The sequence below is a fragment of the Tuber melanosporum genome, assembly GCF_000151645.1.
Source record: "Tuber melanosporum whole genome shotgun sequence assembly, scaffold_16, strain Mel28".
In the NCBI taxonomy this organism is placed as follows: domain Eukaryota; kingdom Fungi; phylum Ascomycota; class Pezizomycetes; order Pezizales; family Tuberaceae; genus Tuber; species Tuber melanosporum.
This window is the reverse complement of record NW_003298819.1, coordinates 839,437-859,372: the sequence shown is the minus strand read 5'-3', so window position 1 is coordinate 859,372 and position 19,936 is coordinate 839,437. Positions and strand designations below refer to the sequence as shown.

Genomic DNA, 19,936 nt, shown 5'->3' with positions numbered 1-19,936 from the left:
TTGATGTGGACACCATACTGAGCCTCCATGGTCTAGCTATGGCGCTGCTTGATCAGAAGAAGTTTGAAGAAGCGGTAATTACGTATCGGCGTGCGGTGGGCAGTATGGAGAGGGCACTGGGACCCGATCACCCATTCACACTCGAGAGCATCAACATGCTAGGCGAAATACTGCTTGATCTGAGAAAGTATGAGGAAGCGGAAGTTATGTGTCGACGTGCTCTGGCAGGTAGAGAGAGGACACTTGGACTACTTCATCGAGATACCTTACTCAGTGCCAATAATCTTGGAGTGGCACTGTGTAATGAGAGAAAGCACTACGAAGCGGAGGTTATGTATCGGCGTGCCTTTCTGGGTGCGGAGGAGATGCTTGGAGTAGATCATCAAGATACCCTCCTGTGCATCTATAACCTAGCTGGGGCGTTGTACAAACAGGGAAAGTATTACGAAGCGGAGATGATGTACTGGCGGGCGCTGGCGGGGCGAGAGAGAGTTCTTGGACCAGGCCATCCACATACCCTCCGGTGCATCATTAAGCTGGTTGCCGTGTTGTATGATCAGAAAAAATTCGGTGCAGCGGAGACTATGTATCAGCGTGCTGTTACGGAGGGGGAACAAGCTCTAGGGCCAGATTATCGGGAGGGTCTCAAAAACACTAGCTGCCTCGCGATGTTTCTCCAGATACGGGGATTAGGTACTGCGGGCGAGTCGGTATTACCGAAATAAAGGATTGTGTTTGAGCAGCGGGCAGGGTGAATTGTTCTAATTGTCTTTTTCCAGAACTTTCACCGGTTGCCTTTGGTTATGGTGTGTTGTCCTCTTGCCTTAGGTTAAGCATGGAGTATTGGTGTTGGATTTTCTTTCTTTATATCCGCAACGATTAGGCCTTAGGTCTCGGGCATCTGTCTTCGTTTGGCTCTTTTGTGTTTTACACCCTTCTGTGTAGACCATCCCGCTCCGGGTTGGCCGTCACTAGGATTGTGAACTTTTGGGGGGTGGTCACTCGTCCTTTCACTTTCTTGTTAGTGCCTTTCCCCTTTCATTCCTTTGAATTTTGTTCGTTCTTTATCCTTTTAGGTATGTTGTTTAGTCTCTATTAATGTTAGTTTTTTTAGAAGAATATATATATCCCTTCGTCTCCCCACATAGCGTCTTATTAATTGTCTAGCTCATGACTCTCTCACGTCTAGCACGAGTTCCGCTTGATCAACGGTAACCCTATTCTCACCCTTTTACGCTTTCGTAGTTTCTTAGGGGGGGTATGGTGTACAGTACGCAAATCCTCCTGGTTTTGTCTCAACCAGACTGGAGGTGGGTTCATAGGAGGTCAAATATTTTATTTTCCCAATCTCGCACTTGGTGTAAATACTGCAATTTCCAAATTATATTACTGTCTGGGAATCTCGGAAATGGGATATTTGAGACCCCCTGCTGAGTAGGAAATTGGTTGAACTCTCTTGGGGATATGTGCCGTATTCTTACATGCATCCGATTGCCTTTTTTACCTATCATTCATATCGCCGTCTTGGTTTTGCACTCTTGGTCAGCCACTTCTTCTTACCGGGTTACCCACATTTCTGATAGAGCGGTTCCAATCACCCTCTGCTTTCAGAAGGCCGCAAAGGTGTTGAAGACGTGGTAAGCTTTTGTGGGCGTACAGAATTCGAATAGGGTAGTAATAACTTATGAGTTGTAAGCCCGCACTGGTAGGACTACGATGAGTGGTAGGAGAGGCATGCTGCTGGGTATGCTACATCGCGGCGGACTACCACAGCAGCTGGTACAACATTATCAAAAGGTCTTGATATATAGACCTTTTTAAGTCCGTACAGTATCGCTATGGTATCGAAAGAGACCAGTTCCCGCGATACCTCGCTAGAGGGAATATTGCGGTCTTTCACTGCACATTGGGATCCGAGAATTCACCGCCCTTCACTACATGGGAATACCAGGGGAAACGATCCAAGCTCTCTCGGGTAACATTTAATCATTAGATTACATTATAGCGAGGGGATCTATCTCCGGAGGACAAAACGAGGCACTACGTGGCCAAAGTTAAAACTAAAAGACTTCTTAAACTCCGTGAAAAATTAACCATGAGGTGATAGAGTAGCCTACTAACTTCAAACTAATAAATGGGGACAAAGAAAGAAAGAAAGTATTTCGTCAAACCATTAGAGTATAAAGGGGGAGGGGGGCACATTTTGCGAGGCAGAATCGAAAAGTCACTGGCAAGTTCTGAGAAAAGCGGTAAACGAGTGATATCCCGTGACCTGTTTGGGGGTTATTCAAAGTGTTTAGCAAGAAGTACCGAGTTCGAGGGTGAATGCCATTGGACGGGTACCCGGGTTAACGGTTGGAATGGCGATCTGCGACGCGTTCCACATCAGCGGTGGGTTTTCTCCATTTGATTTAACTGAAGAATACGGAAAATGCCACAAGTCCGGGAACAAGAGCGAAAAATGGGGTGCTCTGCCGAGGATGCATTCCATGGTGGGAGAGTCTCTGGTGGTCCATCGAAAGCCTCACAGAATCGATTCCACTTGCCCTACGTATATTAGGTTTCTTCGGCTACCGTCCATTGGCGTCATCTTGCGTGTGAGGTATCATGGTTCTCCTGGTGTCCTGCCCTTACCCTGTGTTCCTTTCAATTTGGATCGTTCTTTCTGCTTTCTAGAATTTTATTTAGCTTCTAGTGATGTTAGTTGTTCAGGAAGATGTATATATCCCCCGGCCTCCCCCTCTAGCATCCCCATCAATTGTCTAGTTTGTGACTCTCTCAGACTCACCCCGAGTTCCGCTCCATCCGCGGTAAACTCATTCTTGTTGATGCTGGATAGCGCTATTCCGGGAGAGTGCAATGTGTCGTTGTAGTGTAGTGCTTGGAAGTGAGACTTGAGCTGCACCGGATTTTATACGAACAATGAAGCGGGTGGTAGAACATACCAGAGGGGATGGAAGATATTAGAGGTTAGCGTGGAAAGCTCTAGAGACCAGGAGACTTAGATATACTTTTCTTTTGTTGTGAAGGATCAAGGTCATAGAGGAGCGAAGAGTCCTGTAGCGAACAGGAGATAGTTCTAGAGTTTCCGGTCCTAAATTACTATATCTAGCCCTGCCTTTCCTGAACATGTCCGGTAGAGAACGAGCCTCTAACGAATTTGAGGTATGATAGAACTCAAGCGAAATACCATCTTATCCTCTTATATCTCCCTTATCTGATCATCTCTCATCTCCCCACTCCTACTGCGCACACTCACCGCTGACAATTCTCTGTTTTATCCCTTTGTGGCTTCTTCGAGTATTGGGGTATAGCGTACGTAAAATCTCTCGGTTTTGCCTCAGCCAGACTGGAGGTGGGTTCGCAGCGGATCAAAGGGGGAACTTATTCTCCCAGTCCCCCGAAATACTACTTCATTTGGAAACTGTGACAGCCGAGAAATATTTTTGCCTTTATTGTGATATTTTAATATAATATTATGATGGCAACTATAGCCTGTCGCCAAGCGTGCCAGTCGCGGCAGTCCTTTATGGCCTGTGCTCCGCACCACATGATTCAATAGAGGAGAGGAGGATTTGTGATACTAGACTGATTTTATGATGGCACTGACGGGGTGGGTAGACCGCCGACATAACTTCCCACTCTAACACGATTCGATGCAGGACAACAGGCTATCGGGGTGCGCTTTTTCCAGTGTAAATCTCATCTGAGGTCAACTTGGGCATATATCATAGTACGTCCCACGGTGGAAGAGGATCTAATTTTGGGGCAAAGTGCACTGGGAGTGTAACACCGCAGACAGGAATCGAACGCTACAGATAGCCCGATTTGCCGACACCTGAGGCACAGGGTCCCCTCTAGCACGAGTTGAAATAATCCTACTTGGAAGGAGCCAGGACGAAATAGTATAAGGTCAACACTCACAAAAAGGGCGGAGGTGACCTTGCAACCACAATCGGCTCCTCGCGCCCTCATCCAATAAGTACTACAATTTCCAAATTATATTGCGGGCTGGGAAACTCGGAATTGGAAATTTTCGGACTCTCTACGGAGTTGGAAATGGGGAGAACTCCTTTGTGGATTTATGCCGTATTCTTACATATATCCGAGTACTATTTTTTTACCCATCATCCAAGTAGTTGTCTTCTTGGCTTTGCACTGTTGGGCAGCTACAACCTTCTCCTCACAAAGTTCCTTACACCTATGACAGAGCGGTTCCAATTACTTGCTGCCTGCAGAAGGCCACCACGATGCCGAAGATGCAGTGGATTTTTGTGGGCGTAGAACATCTGAATAGGATAATGCTAAATAGTGAGTTGCAATTCAGCCCCCTCTAGGATTATGATTGGCGGTAGTGCGGGCATGCTGCTATAGTGTTACATCGCGGCGGGTTAGATGGCGGCTTGTGCGACATTATCAAAAGGTCTCAGTATATAGACCCCTTTACGCCCGTATAATATCAGTGTGGCGTTAACGAAGAGTGGTCTCCTCGACACCCCGCTGGAGGGAGCTTGCGGACTCGCACCGCGTATTGGGATCAAAGGATTCAATACCCTTGGCCACATCAGAATACCCGAGGAAACAACTCAAGTTCTCTTGTATGTTATTCAATTATTCGATTGCATAGTTGTGAGCACCCAGCCAGGTACTTGATGGCGAAAGTCACAAACTTGAGAACCTCTCTAAAAACCTCCGTGAGGAAAAAAAACCAAATTAGGTGATATACTAGCCTATCAGTTTCAAACTATGGACAAGGAATATATGTTCTTTCGCTATAGTGAGACTATTAGGGCATAATGGGGGGGCACTTTTTGTGCGGGAGAATTGAAACGCCGGTGGTCGGTTCAGATGGAGAGCAATGAGCGGGTGATACCCTGTGACCACTTTACAAGGGCTCGAAGTTTATCAGACATAACAAAGTGCTTGGCCCGGCAGGAAGCACGGAGTTTCAGAGGGGGCGTTATTAGATAGGTATCTGGGTTAGAAGATAGAATCACTATATGTGACGCGTTCCACATCAACAGCAGATTTTCTACATCTGATTTGAATAATACGCACCCATATGGATGAAGAGTGCGGAGAATGCCACCAGTGGGGAAACGGTAGCGAAGCGTGGGGTGCTCCGCCAAGTATGTATACGAGGGGGAATTGCGAGTACTCCACCCTCGCATAAATGATTCCTCTTGCCCCATACTTGGTTTCTTCGGCTACCGTACCATCTGTTGGCGCCATCTTGCATGTACTGTACAGTACCGGTATGTGAATACTTGATGTATGCAGGTGTGGGCTTCATTCCCGGACTGCATGGTTTCGTGAAGGGGTTTGCGGAGCCACCGTTGGATATCGCCGGTACTGAAAGAATAATATTCGGTCGGATCGGTAAAAGGTAATCGTAGTTGGTTCGAAGAGGATTTGGATAGAGCAGTGGACAGATGAAAACAAAAGGGCGTAAAATCAAACAAGGATCCACGATAGGTTGGATAGGTTGGAACAGCACAGTCCTTCGGCTTATTCCTGTGTCTAAAATCGTAGAGTTGTTTAAATTCACTCCAACTTCACTCGTATATTGGTTTCGATAGTGTTCGGATTTCGTAGTTCAGACTTGTTTTCTTTTTGTGGGTTGGGCAGTCGGGGTGAGCTTTCCTCCGTGCCAAACGAGTCTTAGGCCGGTCCGCACATATGTCCTGTGCGAATTCTCACAGTGGAAGGGGATATAGTTTTCGCGGAAGGTGCACCGTGTGGGTGAGAGACGGGATGTGAATCTCGACGGGAACTAAACACCCGTGGGTTCCTTGCATTGTTAGTCCACACCTCAAGCGCACAGCCCCTATCTAGAATCAATCCAACAATCCTACATGAGAGAAACTGTGACGAAATAATACGAAGTCAAATCACAAAAGAGGGAGTGGGGCTTGGAGATGCAATCTGCTCCTCCCATTTCGTGGGCACTGTGAGTCCAAAATTACATGTTCCGGGCCGATGAAAGAAAAAAGAAAACTGCGAATTGGAGAATTTGGGCCCTCTGTCGAGTCAGGAATGGGTAGAACTATCTTTGTGGATATATGGCGTGTTCTTTGAACAAAAAATGAGGTGACAAAAGTCATGATTGGTGGTCACTTTTATACCAAAAATACCGTTTTTTACAACACCGGAACTCAACACCTAACTTATGGCGAAAGTAAATAAGTTACTCAGCAACTTGGAGTATTCGGATGCTTTAGAGCCAATGTATGCCACGCGGCAGCTAAACGTGGAATATTGGCGCCAATGATCCGAATACTTTATAGATGGTCTAGTAAGTCATAAATTCTTCACAAAATAGTGATTTTGGGCATTCTACAATGAGACTGGTATTTAAAATTTGAAGTGTATGGTGCAATATTATCTGAACTGTGGAAATGAGAAATTGGCAATTATCAAAACAGGCATCTTGTGAATGAGCGCCCGAGAATTCTCACCAATTGATGAGAACTGCGCACAGAACAAATTTATTATAAAAATATTAATAGCAGAACCGCTAGGTCTTCAGTTATCCACTGATGTGCTTTTATTTTCAATCGGTCAAGAGGTTGCAGCACAAATAGCAATTTCTATGACCCCGAATTCTAGTCATTTTGGTTTGTTTTGACCGGTATTTGGACACGCCGACGATGACTTTTGTCCAGGAACCATACATATATGCAAGTGTGATACCTTTTTTACGTGCAATTCTAGTCCCTGTATTGGGTTTGAACTGTTGGGCAACTGCAACTTCCTTCTTGCCGGGTTCCCCTCATTTATGATGGAGCTTTGCCAGTTACACACTGCTTGCCGAGGGCCACCGAGATGTCGAGGATGTGGTAAGTTTTTGTGGGTGTACAACATTTGAATAAGGAAATACTATGTAACGAGTTGCAAGTCCGCCCCGCTAGGATTGTGGTGGGGGGCAGGATAGATATGATGATATGAACGCTGCATCGCGGTGGAGTGCAGTGGATGCCCGGGCGACACTATAAAAAGGTTCCCGTGTATGCAACCCCTTACGCTCGTACGGTGCATTGTTGTTATGGCATCATGTGAAAATCCTCTCTTCGACACCCGACCGGAGGGAGTCTTCCGTGTTGAAAACCATCAATACTGCTCGACATGTTCGACATGCCTCCTAAGAACCCTCCGGACATGCTCAAAATCAATCCGACAGGCTCCGAACATGTTTGACATGCTGTTCTATGGTAGACATGCTCGGTGTCTGCTCTTGCGCGCGGGATGTTTGTTCTTTCTGTTGTTTAGTTTGTTCGGATGGAGGTTTCGGCGATGCGCTCTGGAGAAGCGCATCGTGGAAGGGAAACGTGTTCCCGGCGGAAGCAGAGCGGGGGAGCCCAGGGGGACTGTTCAGAGGTGATAAATCATGGAAGTCTTTGTGGTACTTGTTTTTCTTTCGTTAGTATGGGAGTGTGCAGAAAGGCAGGGGACTCGCATGGACGAGCGTGGATATCAGTGGATTTGTCTGGCGGAAGTTAGGAGGATACCTTATTACGACTTACTTATATGCCCCTGTCTTTACTTGTCTTGTTAGTTGCGTCGTAACTTACGAGAGAGCGAGTTGTCGAGTGATAGCGTTGCGAGTAGAGAACTTCCCCACCCTTCTCCCAAAGTCGTGTAACTTATTGACGATCGCAGTTTTATCAGCCTTACTAAGCGCTGTTTAGTTTAGTTTTATTGGTATCTCCATTTCTCACCACTTAACAGTTCTGCCGTTTGTCGTTCGCTTGAAGACGTTCCCGCTGTTCCTTGTTCGTCGTTTTGACGGACGATTGCCATACACCGGATTCGCCGTTACTACGTTTTGCTCTCTGATCGTCATAACTGTTTTGTTGTTTGAACATCATTGTTGTTCAGCCGTTCTGCGATACTCGTGTTCGTTGTTGGCTATTGCGCAATTCTGATTGTCGTGACTATTTAGATGTTTGATCGTCATCGCTTTTTGTCGTCCCGGTGTTAGAAAGGTTGTTGCCGTTTTCGAGATTTTGTCAGTCTATAAGTAGCCGCTATTTAAAATTGCCATCTTGCACGGCACGTTGGGACACAAGGATCCAACACCCTTAGCGTCACATAAAAATACCCGTGGAAACAACACAAGCTCTCTTGGGTAGCATTTAATTGTTCGATTACATTATGGTAGGGGACCTCTATAGTCGGAGTATCATTAAGGCACAGTGCCCGGTGGCCGAAGTCAAAGCTTCAAAACTTCTCCAAGAACTTTTTTAAGGGAAAAGGTTCTACCAGGCGATAGACTAATGTATTAGTTCCAAAACGATAGGAATAAAAAGTAAGAGTCTTTCCCTATCGTGAAACTATTGGAGCGTGAAGGGGGCACATTCTGTGTGGAGAATTGAAACATCCATGGTGGGTTCAGAGAAAAACCAGTCAACGAGTGATACCCGGTGACTTCTCAGCGGATTATTGGGGCTTATTAGACATAGTGGGGAGTTTGGCCGGGTAAGAAGTATGATACCGTGTTTCAGGGGGGATGCCATCAGTGGTTAATTTAGCGGTTGGAATCGCGGTATGTTGACCTTTCCGCGTCAACAGCGGGATTTCTACTTGCACTAGAACATTGATTCGACCGAAAATACAGAAAATGCTACCAATACGGAGGAAAAAAGTAAAACGTGGGGCTGCTCTGCCAAGTATGCATTCTACACTAGGGGTAATTACAAGTACTGTAATTATACTCCCTTAAGACCCTCATAGAAATGATTCCCCTTATCTTGTACAGTACTAGATTTCCTCGGCTACAACCAATTGGGGCCATTTTGCCTATATTAGAATCCTTGATATATACAGGTGTGAGCTTCATCACGGGACTGCATGGTTTCGTGAACGAGTTTGAGAAGTCACAGTCGAATTTTACAATACCAGTATCTATACAAGATGGTAGTGTCACACAACCTATTTTAAGTTATCCAGATACCAAGACTGCAGTTTCTTAATGTCAGCCAACTCCGGTTCTAGGTGTCCCTCATGCTATAGCCTAGGTTAACTGAACTGAGAGCAATGCCCTTGGAGTCCTTCCTCAGGTAAGCTCTTGCCTTTTTTATCTCTGCCAGAGGGCCAAGCAGCCCGTTTTTTGCTGTGTCTTTGCGCCCCTTCTCTATAGCCAGAGATTCTCGACTAGAATGCGCAGAGCATGGCTATTGCAGTTTCTACCGGGGCTTGTGGTGTGTGCCACTCTACTTGCGCAAACAAGTATTCTTCGAGTTATATATAGGTCTTGTTCGGTGGGGGAGGTCGGTTGCCAAACAAGTTGCTCTGTCGGGGGGGCAGGCGGAGTATAACTTATCCTCCATTTTGGCTTGGATGGGTTCATACCCATCTCAACTCTCAGCCTTACCCTGACGTGCTGAGTGCGGCAGATTTTGCGTTCGTTGAGCTGCGTATCATACGAGAACTCCAACACTAGCTGCTATAATATTATGCAAAATATCTTAAATATTTTATTTATCATATCACAGGTTTGATCCTCTCTGTATTAATGCAGGCTCCACCCACATCTGACATTTGCTGCTGGTGGACTTAGCACGATCAGACCTGCCTGTTAAGTGAAAATCTATCGGCAGGAACTAAAGGGAGCTGCCTAGAGGAAAAAGTCGAGAAAGCAAGAAGAACAAGAAGAGAGGTAGATTGAGTGTTTGAACCGAGCAAGTGTAGCCCTTACGGCGGTGATCGGGGTGGTCTGAGGTTAGAGGCTGGTGGTCCCGGGCGCAGTCCTGGAGGGCTAACAATTTGCCTTAGATTAGAGCTTTGACGAAATCTTCCAATAGTGTCCAAGGTCTACCGGTACTGTGCGTTAGCGATACGAATCAACCGCGACCCAAAAAATAGACGGCGAAATTGACCTCCGCTAGAACGAGTTTATCTCATGCTCGGAGTTCTGTTCAACATAGCAATAGAGAGGGGCTAGGAGCTGAACTTCCACACATCCAAATAGCCCTGGGAGTGTACAACAAATTAGAAGATATGTGTCGGCGTGGATTGGCGGCTGGAAAGAAGGTCCTTGGGAGGGACCATCCGGATACGTTACAGAGTGTCAATGGACCAGGCGTGGCGCTGAGTGATCAGGAAGGGTACAACGAAATAGAGATTACGGATCGACGTGCATTGGAAGGTAGAGATAACGCTCTTGGGAGAGACCATCTGGATACCTTACAGAGTGTCAATGATCTGGGAAAAACACCTCATTGCCAGGAAAAGTACGATGAAGCGGAGATTTTACAGCGGCGTGCATTGGCGGGTAGAGAGAAGGTTCTTGGGAGAGACCATCTGGATACCTTACGAAGTGTCAGTGATCTTGGCAAAAATCTGCATTGCCAGTAAAAGTACGATAAAGCGGAGGCTTTTCATCGACGTGCGTTGGCGGGTAGAGAGAAGGCTCTTGGGAGAGACCATCTAGACACCTTACGGAGTGTCAATAATCTAGGCAAAACACTGCATTTTCGGGAAAGGTTCGAGGAAGCGGTGGCTATGCATCGACGTGCATTGGCGGGTAGAGAAAGGGCTCTTGGGAGAGACCATTTGGATACCTTACGGAGTGTCAATGATCTAGGCAAAGCACTGCGTTTCCAGGAAAAGTACGATGAAGCGGAGATTTTTACATCGGCGTGCATTGGCGCATAGAGAGAAGGCTCCTGGGGAAGACCATCCGGATACCTTATCAAGTGTCAATGATTTGGCCCTGTTGCTACCGAATCAGAGAAAGAGCGATGAAGCAGAAATTACGCATCTACATGGAGAGGGGGTGAGTGAGATGACGTTTTTGCCAGGTGATCCGGGTGCTCCACCGTGCTTTGCGACAACAGGCGGGATGCTGGAGAGCCTTAAAAAGCAATCGGAAGCAGATACGAAACATCAGGTTACACTGGCGGGTAGAGATATGGTGCTCGAGCTACCTCGCCCAGATGTTCTACTGAGTGTCGGTGGCCTAATTGCAGCTCTGCTTGATCAGAAGAAATACGCAGATGCGGAGATTATGTATCGACATGCTTTGGAGGGTATGGAGAAGTCTCTGGGGCCCGATCACCCCTTTGCACTCGAGAGCATAAATATGCTTGGCGAAACGCTGCTTGATCTGAGAAAGTATGAGGAAGCGGAGGCTATGTGCCGACGTGCACGGTCAGGCAGAGAGAGGGCACTTGGGCTGCTTCATCGAGATACCTTACTCTGTGTCAATAATCTCGGGGTGGCACTGTCTAATCAGGGAAAGTACTATGAGGCGGAGGTTATGTATCGACGTGCATTTGTGGGTGCTGAGGAGACGCTTGGACTAGATCATCGGGATACCCTTCTATGCATCTATAACCTAGCTGGGGCATTGCACAAACAGAGGGAGTATCACGAAGCCGAGATGATGTATTGGCGTGCACTCGCAGGGTGGGAGAGGACTCTTGGGCCGGGACATCCACACACCCTTCGGAACCTCATTAAACTGGTTGCGATACTGCATACTCAGAAAAAATACAGTGCAGCGGAGATTATATATCGACGTGTCGTCACGGAGGGAGAGAAGACTCTAGGGCCAGATTATCGGGCGATTCTAAAGATCTCCAATCGCCTGGCAGTGTTTCTCCAGGCCCGGGAATCGAGTTCTCCGGATACGGTGTTATTATCATGATGGCAGATTTGTCACTGCGCTGCGGCACGGTGAGACTGCTCTTCCCGCTTTTCCCCAGAACCCCAGCCGCCACTGTTGGTTGAAGGGGCCTGTTCTCGCGCCCCTCACCCTCAGGCTATGGTATCATATCTGTGTTAGCTTTCCTTTCTTTACACCCGCGGCTAATATGCCCAGAGTGTAGAGCATTTGGCTTCATTAATTCTTATTGTTTCTATTTAGTTTTCAACCGCGGTGCAGAGTACTGTATAATACATCGGGCTCGGCGCTTGGTTGGCAAGAGAGTTGTGGATTTTTGAGGGATGGTGAACCATCCTCTTGCTTTCTTGGTGGATCTTCTGACTTCCTGCCGTTTTCCGAGTTTCCTTGAATTTGGTTCATTCTTTATACTTGAAAGAATTTCTTTCGGTCTCCAGTATGTTGGACGGAGATCTTTCTTGGCTGCTCACCGCATACCATATTTCCCTTACGGCAAAGACTCAACAACCCTAACCCTTTTGGACCTATATCAACTACTCCCACGCCCCTCTGTTTGACTACGGGTTAGTCCTACACATCAAACAACACCTGTGACAACACCTGCGACAACTCCATTTGAAGGCCTTACTCCTATCATGTGGAAATACCGAATATCCTCGGTCATACTCCAAATCTTATCCTCGGTCAAAATGTACCCTCGGTCGAATCCTCTCATCCTCCGCTGAAGTAGCACAATGGGCGGCAGTGGGATTGAGCATGATGAAGAACACGGCATACGCTAGAGGTATGTGGAAGTGGATCAGGATGATATAGAGAAGGATAAAAGGCAACCTGTTTTCCCTTTGTTAGTTGTTTTCGTCCATTATCCAATCTGCCTCTCTTTCCTCCGTTACCTATATTTGGGCCAAATCAATCTTTTCCTTTCATTACCTACTTCGTGAGAATATTTCTCCGGTGATATTCAAATACGATCTTTGCATTTTTGTCTAGCCATTCAATTCGAGTCAACAGTGTCCAAATTGCAGCCGTAAGCCTTGTTGTTGAAAACAGTGTTAGTTCAAAGAGATGCACATATTTCCTCTTCTTTTTTTCTAGTATCCCTATTAACCGTCTTGCCTATGGCTTTCTTATCACTAGCCTGAGTTGGCCTTGATCTGCGGTGATCTTATTCTCCTCACTTTATCTTTTTGCGGTTTTTTCTGAGCGGGGACTCATGGTGTAGGCAAATCCTCTTGGTACAGCTCCCATAAGATTGTATGTAGCTTCACAGGGGATCTAGGAATTTATTCTCCCAACGCCCCGATACAACCCTGAAACCTTTTGTTCCTGCCGTAATATTTAATAACGTTATGTGGTAATATCTTTAAATAGTAGTAAGCACCTATTGCCGGAGGTTTTAGTAGTATGTGTTCTGCACCCCATCTTTCGAGAAAAGTGGTATACGATCGTAGTCTCATGATATGACGGGATGGGTTTACTGCGCACATATCCTCCCACTCAGTCATGAACCGAGGTAGGCGAACCGGTGGTCGGGCGATCCTCCCCCAATACCCAACGCTTCTCACCCGTGCATATATACGCCCTGTACTAGGTCTCACCGTGGAAGGGAATCTAGCAATTCGGGAGATGTTCACTAGGTGGACAAGAGCCGATGTGAATGTTTTAGATAGGAATCGAGTGCTACCCGGTTCCTTCATTGTTATCCACACTTGAAGCGCGGATCTCCCTTCTAGCATAGGTCAACGATCCCGCTTGAAATGAGCTATAATATGATAATGTAAAGAGGGAGTGGGACTTGAAATAAAATATACACCTAGCCCATCCTATGAATACCCCGCAACATTTCGAATAAGATAATACTAACTAATGAGTTACGAGTCCACCCCGGTAAGATTAACATGGTCGATAGGATAGGACTAGCATGCTGCTGTGTATGTTACATCACGGCAGACTGCGATGCCAAATTGTGCACCATCAAAAAATCTCGTTATGTATGGGCCGCCTGGCTGTCATACAGCATCACTACGACATCAAAGAAAAACCCTACCTTGGGCATCCTGCACATTGGGATCTAGGGATTCAACACGCTTCGCTGCATGAGAATGCCTGGGGAAACAATTCAAGATCTCTTGGGTAGCACTTAATTATTCGATTACATTATGGTGAGGGACCTCTGTAGCCGGAGAACTAAGTGATGTAGGTAGTCGATGGCCTATGTCAAAATTTTAAGACTTGGCTAGCAACTTCCGTGAAAAATATAATTCTATTAGGTGATAGACTAACCCATTATCTTGAAACTAATAGGGACAGAGAATAAATATTTTGGCTATTATAAAACCGTTAGAACAGAAAGGGGGGGAACATTTTGTGTAGGAAAATTGAAATGTCCGTTGTATGCAGGAAAAAATCAGTCAACCAGTGACATCCAGTGACCTCTCTGTGGATCGTTGAAATTTATCCGACATAACAAAGCGTTTGGCCTAGCGAAAAGCGCAAAGCTTCAGGGGTGATGCCACTAGATAGATACCTGGGTTAGCAGTTAGAATCACGATACGCAACAACCCCGTTCCACATCAGCGGCGGGTTTTCTACATTTGATTTGCCCGTGAAAGATGCGGAAGATGCTCCCGGCGTGGGGGTGTGGGCGGGGCATGGGGTGCGATGGCGGGTGTGCATACTAAAGTTATACTAGCGATAATTGCCAGTACTATCTCGAAAGCCTCGCAGAAACAATTTCCCTTGTCCTATGAACTGTAAAAAATGCATATTCTCATGCAGATTGAGTCGTTTTTGATGACTGTCCAACAACCCCCCCAACTTAGTTCTAAATTAAGTAAGTACTAGAGTTCTCGCAAACCGGGTGAAGTGTTGATTTTTTCTCCAATTGAAATTGAGCTTGCTTTTCATGGTACTGTACATGTTGAGTGTAGTAGGGTACGGGCAACCACCCTAGCTATGTTGTTGAGAACAAATGAGCGAGATGAGGGTAAAACCATAGGTTGCGCACATGTTTGTTAGTCCTTTTAGTTAGCAATCAGGCGCACCTGAGAATAAACAAGTTATCTCTCATTCCATCACGTCCACCATACAACAGTACAATGGCCTGTATGTGCGGTTCTTTTCTCGTGAAAAGGTATGGGATAGATAAGCGAATACTGGTATACATGGTAAAAGGGGTTTCAGAACCTGGGACCTGTAAAAGGCTTGCCATCTCATAACACACTACTCCAGCACCTATAACATGGTAGAATTGCTGCACAGCTTAAGGGTAAATAAACAATTCCTTTGTAGATTATTTTTCAGCCAAATGGTCGTGAATCTATGGTTAGGTTAGTTTTTTTTGAATTTTGAGCTTCGTAGTGAAGACCTTAATGACTGGAACAGTTGACAAGGGCGAAATCATACAAGTAGGACGTCCAGAATTTCCCCCTTTGGATTAGGGGGGGAAAGCAGAGCGAAAAGATTCTCCCTTAGCCCTCAGCCGAGACAAATAAAAAGAAAAATATAACAGACCTTACTAGGAGAGGCAACTCCAACGTCGTAGAATTAGAAGAATGAAAATTAGATTGATCCTAGAGATTCTCGATTATCCCGGTTCTCACAGCACGGTGTTCTACTCCGAGAAAGAAAGACGAAAGGGAAAAAAAAGCGACAATCCAGAAGATAACGCATGCTAACTCCACCAGCGGCGGTTCATCAGTCAAAAACCTCTGTAAGAGGTATTCTGTCCGTTTTTATCTAATTTCTAAATTTTATTTTGGTGGAGTTAGAGAGGTTCGAAATTCGCACCTTGTGCTGTGCTAATCGGGTTATTCCATGGGATATCAGATTTCTTCGTCTACCATCCATTGGCACCATCTTGCATGCATGCATGCATGCATGCGAATCCTTCGTGCATGTAAATTAGGAATGGGTTTCATTGCGGGACTACAGAGCCTCGCGAACGGGTTTGTGGAGTCACCGATGAATATTACCAACAGAAGACTGGAGTGTTACACAAACTGATTCAAGTCACCCGGATGCCCTGGGCAGGATCTTTCCGCTGCAAGCATTCCTCGTAGGTTAGTCTACAAGTAACCCGGCCGAGCGCAATGTCGTTGGAATCCCTCCTCTGGTAACGTCTTGTGTTTTTTTCAATATCTGCTAGAGGGCCGAGTAGCCCGTTTCTCGCCTGTGTTTTTCGTCATACCATTAATACCCTACTTGCGCGACTTTGATTCGGCCGTGCGAACATAGTATCCTTCAATCTATATACCTATCGGTATCCGTTATTCTCATTCGACGGGGGAGGTCGGTTGCCAAACAGGTTTCCTTCGGGGGGACAGGAGCATCGGCTCCTGGTTGGCTCACGCCCCCTCTCAACCCTCAGCCTTACCCTGACGTTTTGGGCGGCTGATTTCGTTTTCGGTTCCGCATCATACGAGAACTCGAACGAAATATCTCTGATTTTCTATATCCCACTGCAGGTTTGATCCTCCCTATTAACGAAGATCCCACCGACATCTGACGTTTGGTGCTTATGGGCTCTAGCCTGGTAAGGCCCTCATAAACAGGTGAAAGTCTGTTCTCGGGGACGCAAGGAAGCAGGCGCGAGGGGAAGAACGGGGAAGCGGGGAGAAAGGACGAGAGGTGGATTAGGTATATGAATAGAGTAAGTGTAGCCCCTATAAGGGTGGTCTGGGAAGTCAGAAGTCAAAGGCTAGTGGGTCTCACCCGCAGTCCCTGATGGCTAACGCTTTGCGCTAGACTGGAACTTTGACGATAATATCTTCCAATCGCGCCCAGGGTCTACTCCACTTTAGCAATAGGAACCAATAGCAGCACAGGTAATAGATGGGGAAATTGTTTTCCGCTACGACGAGTTCATCTCAAGCCACGAGTTCGGTTCAATCATAGAAAGTGGGTGCAACTAGGACCTGAATATCCACACAACCGAATAGCCCCGAGGGTGTACAACAAATCTGAAGATATGTATCGGCGCGCATTGGCGGCGGGAAAGAAGATGCTTGGGAGGGACCATCCGGATACATTACGGAGTGCCAATGGGCCTGGTGTCGCGCTGAATGATCAGGAAGGGTACGACGAAACGGAGATTACGGATCGACGCGTACTGGCGGGTAGAGAGAAGGCTCTTGGGAGAGACCATCCGGATACCTTGCGGAGTGTCAATGATCTAGGTGTGACGCTGTATCGTCAGGGAAGGTACGGCGAAGCAGAGATGATGCATCAACGTGCATTGGTGGGTAGAGAGAAGGCTCTTGGCAGAGACCATCCGGATACCTTAGAGAGCGTCCAGAATCTGGGTGCGGTGTTCTATCAACGGCGAAGGTATGACGACGCGGAGGCTATGTATCGACGCACATTGGTGGGTAAAGAGAAGGTTCTTGGGAAAGACCATCCGGATACCTTAGAGAGCGTCAATAATCTAGGGAAAACACTGCATTGCCGGGAAAGGTACAGCGAGGCGGAGATTATGTATCGACGCGCCTTGGCGGGTAGCGAGAATGCTCTTGGGAAAGACCATCCGAATACGTTATTGAGTGTCAATAATCTAGGTGCGGCGATGCATTACCAAGGAAAGTTCGACGAAGCGGAGATTATGCATCGACGTGCATTAGCAGGAAGAGAGAAGGCTCTTGGGAGAGATCATCGGAACACCTTATTGAGTGTCAACAATCTAGGTGTGACGCTATGTCGTCAGGGAAAGTACGACGAAGCGGAGGTTATGCATCGACGTGCGTTGGCTGGTAGACAGGAAGCCCTTGGAAGAGACCATCCGGATACCTTATTGAGTGTCTATAGTCTAGGAGGAGCGCTGCATCAGCAGGGGAAGTGCGCTGAAGCAGAGATTATGTACCGACGCGCATTGGCGGGTAGAGAGAAGGTTCTTGGGAGAGACCATCCGGATACCTTATTGAGCGCCAACTATCTAGGTGCGGCACTGCGACAACAGGGGAAGTATGGCGAAGCGGAGGCTATGTATCGACGCGTATTGGGGAGTAGGGAGAAGAGTCTTGGGGGAGATAACCCAGATACCTTAGAGAGCGTCAATAATATAGGCGAAATACTGCATTGCCGGAAAAAGTACGCCGAAGCGGAGATTATGCATCGACGTGCATTGGCGGGTAGACAGAAAGCCCTTGGAAGAGACCATCCGGATACCTTACAGAGTGCCAATAATCTAGGCGAAACACTACATCGCCGGAAAAAGTACGATGAAGCTGAGGTTATGTATCGACATGCGTTGGGGGGGAGAGAGAAGGCTCTTGGGAAAGACCATCCGGATACATTATTAAGTGTCAGTAATTTGGCTCTCTTACGTCAGAAAAAGAGAAAGGGCCACAGAACCAAACTTTCAAATCGGCCTGTGGTGGAAGGGAGAGAGGTGGAATTCTCCCCAGGTGACCCTGGCCCCTCGCTGGGTATCGCTGCCATAGGTGGGGGGCTGAGTGGACAGAGAGACGTTGAGGCAACAGACATGGCGCGTCAGGTTGTACCGGCGGATAGAGATGTGGTACTCGGGCCACCACACGCAGACGTCCTACTGGGTGCTGATGACCTAACTGTTACTCTGCTTGATCAGAAGTACGCAGAAGAGGAGATCATGTATCGACATGCCTTGGAGGCTGTGGAGAAGGCTCTGGGGCCCGATCATCCCGTTACCCTCGATACCATGAATATGCTAGGCGAAACGCTTCTGGATCTGAGAATGTATGATCAAGCAGAAGCCGTTTGTCGACGCGCATTGGCGGGTAGAGAGAAAGTTCTCGGAGCAGACCATGGATCTACCCTGACAAGTGCCGATAACCTCGGTCGGGCTCTACATAATCAGAGAAAGTGCGGCGAAGCGGAGATGATGTTCCGATATGCACAAGTAGGCAGAGAAAAGGCACTTGGGCCGTATGATGTGGACACCATACTGAGCCTCCATGGTCTAGCTGTGGCGCTGCTTGATCAGAAGAAGTTTGAAGAAGCGGTGATTACATATCAGCATGCGTTGGGGAGTATGGAGAGGGCACTGGGGCCCAATCATCCATTCACACTCGAGAGCATAAATATGCTAGGGGAAATGCTGCTTGACCTAAAAAGGTATGAGGAAGCGGAAGTTATGTGTCGACGTGCGCTGGCAGGCAGAGAGAGGGCGCTTGGACTAGCTCACCGAGATACCTTACTCAGTGTCAATAATCTTGGAGTGGCACTATGTAACCAGAGGAAGCACGACGAAGCAGAGGCTATGTATCGTCGTGCATTTGTGGGTGCTGAGGAGACGCTTGGACTAGATCACCGAGATACGCTGCTCTGTATATATAACCTAGCTGGGGCATTGTACAAACAGGGGAAGTATTATGAAGCGGAGATGATGTATTGGCGGGTGCTGGCTGGGCGGGAGAGAGTCCTTGGGCCAGGCCATCCGTATACCCTCCGGTGCATCGTCAAGCTAGTCGCCGTTCTGTATGATCAGGGAAAATTCAGCGGAGCAGAGACCATGTATCGGCGTGCTGTTACGGAGGGGGAACAAGCTCTAGGGCCACGCTATCGGACGGCCCTCAAAAATGCTAACTGTCTCGCGATGTTTCTCCGGGCCCGGGGATCGAGTTCCACGGGCGAATCGTCATTACCGAGATGAAGGATTTATGTTTGGGCAGCGGGCAGGGTGAATTGATTTGAAAAAAAAATTTTCAGAACTTTCAGCGGTCATTTTTGGGTATGGTGTGTTGTCTTCCCGCCTCCTCACGTTTGGTATGGAGTGTCGGTATTGGGTTTACTTTTATCATATCCGCAGCCATGGGTCTCAGATATCGCTTATTTGGCTTCATCTGACCTTTTTTATTCCTTGTTTGATACCCTCCTGCGTAGGGCGTCTTTTCGGGTTTGGTCGTCGCGAGAATTGCGGACTTTCGGGGATGGTCGCGCGTTCGTTCCTCACTTGCTGGTTCTCCTGACGCGCTCCCCTTTCCCCTGTATTTCTTTGAATCTGGTTTGTCCCCTATGCTCCCCGGAGTTTTGTCCGGTTCCTAGTGATGTTAGTTGTTCAGGAAGATGTATATATCCTTCGTGCTCCTTTTCTACTGTCTTTATCAATCGGCTAGTTCGTCACTCTCTCACGGGTCTAGCCCGAGTTTCACTTGATTTACGGTAACCTCATTCTCACCGTTTTATGCCTTCGTAGTTTCTTTGAGGATGGGGGTATAGTGAACATAAATCCTCTTGGCTTTGCTTCAACCAGACTAAGGCAAGTTCTAAGAGATCTAGGAATTTATTCTCCCAATATCTTGAAATAATATTTCGTTTTGAAAGGGTGATACAGAG

At 47.1% G+C, this 19,936-nt stretch overlaps 2 protein-coding genes; both read left to right on the top strand.

The window, feature by feature from the left end:
• The first annotated feature begins 10 nt into the window (after positions 1-10).
• On the top strand, positions 11-1,074 carry GSTUM_00004931001 (uncharacterized protein). XM_002836765.2 has 1 exon: positions 11-1,074. Exon 1 carries the CDS (start codon positions 39-41, stop codon positions 723-725), a length of 687 nt encoding a protein of 228 aa, XP_002836811.1. The 5' UTR covers positions 11-38; the 3' UTR covers positions 726-1,074.
• Positions 1,075-11,134: 10,060 nt separating this feature from the next.
• Positions 11,135-19,253, top strand: GSTUM_00004930001 (uncharacterized protein; the record flags this gene model as incomplete). Its single annotated transcript, XM_002836764.1, has 2 exons — positions 11,135-11,257; positions 18,225-19,253. 2 exons carry the CDS (start codon positions 11,135-11,137, stop codon positions 19,251-19,253), a joined length of 1,152 nt encoding a protein of 383 aa, XP_002836810.1.
• Between the last annotated feature and the right edge of the window lie 683 nt (positions 19,254-19,936).

What these genes read in the sequence shown, in the direction of transcription:
- GSTUM_00004931001 (XM_002836765.2), top strand. Translation starts at nt 39, where the DNA reads ATGGCGCTGCTTGATCAGAAGAAGTTTGAAGAAGCGGTAATTACGTAT.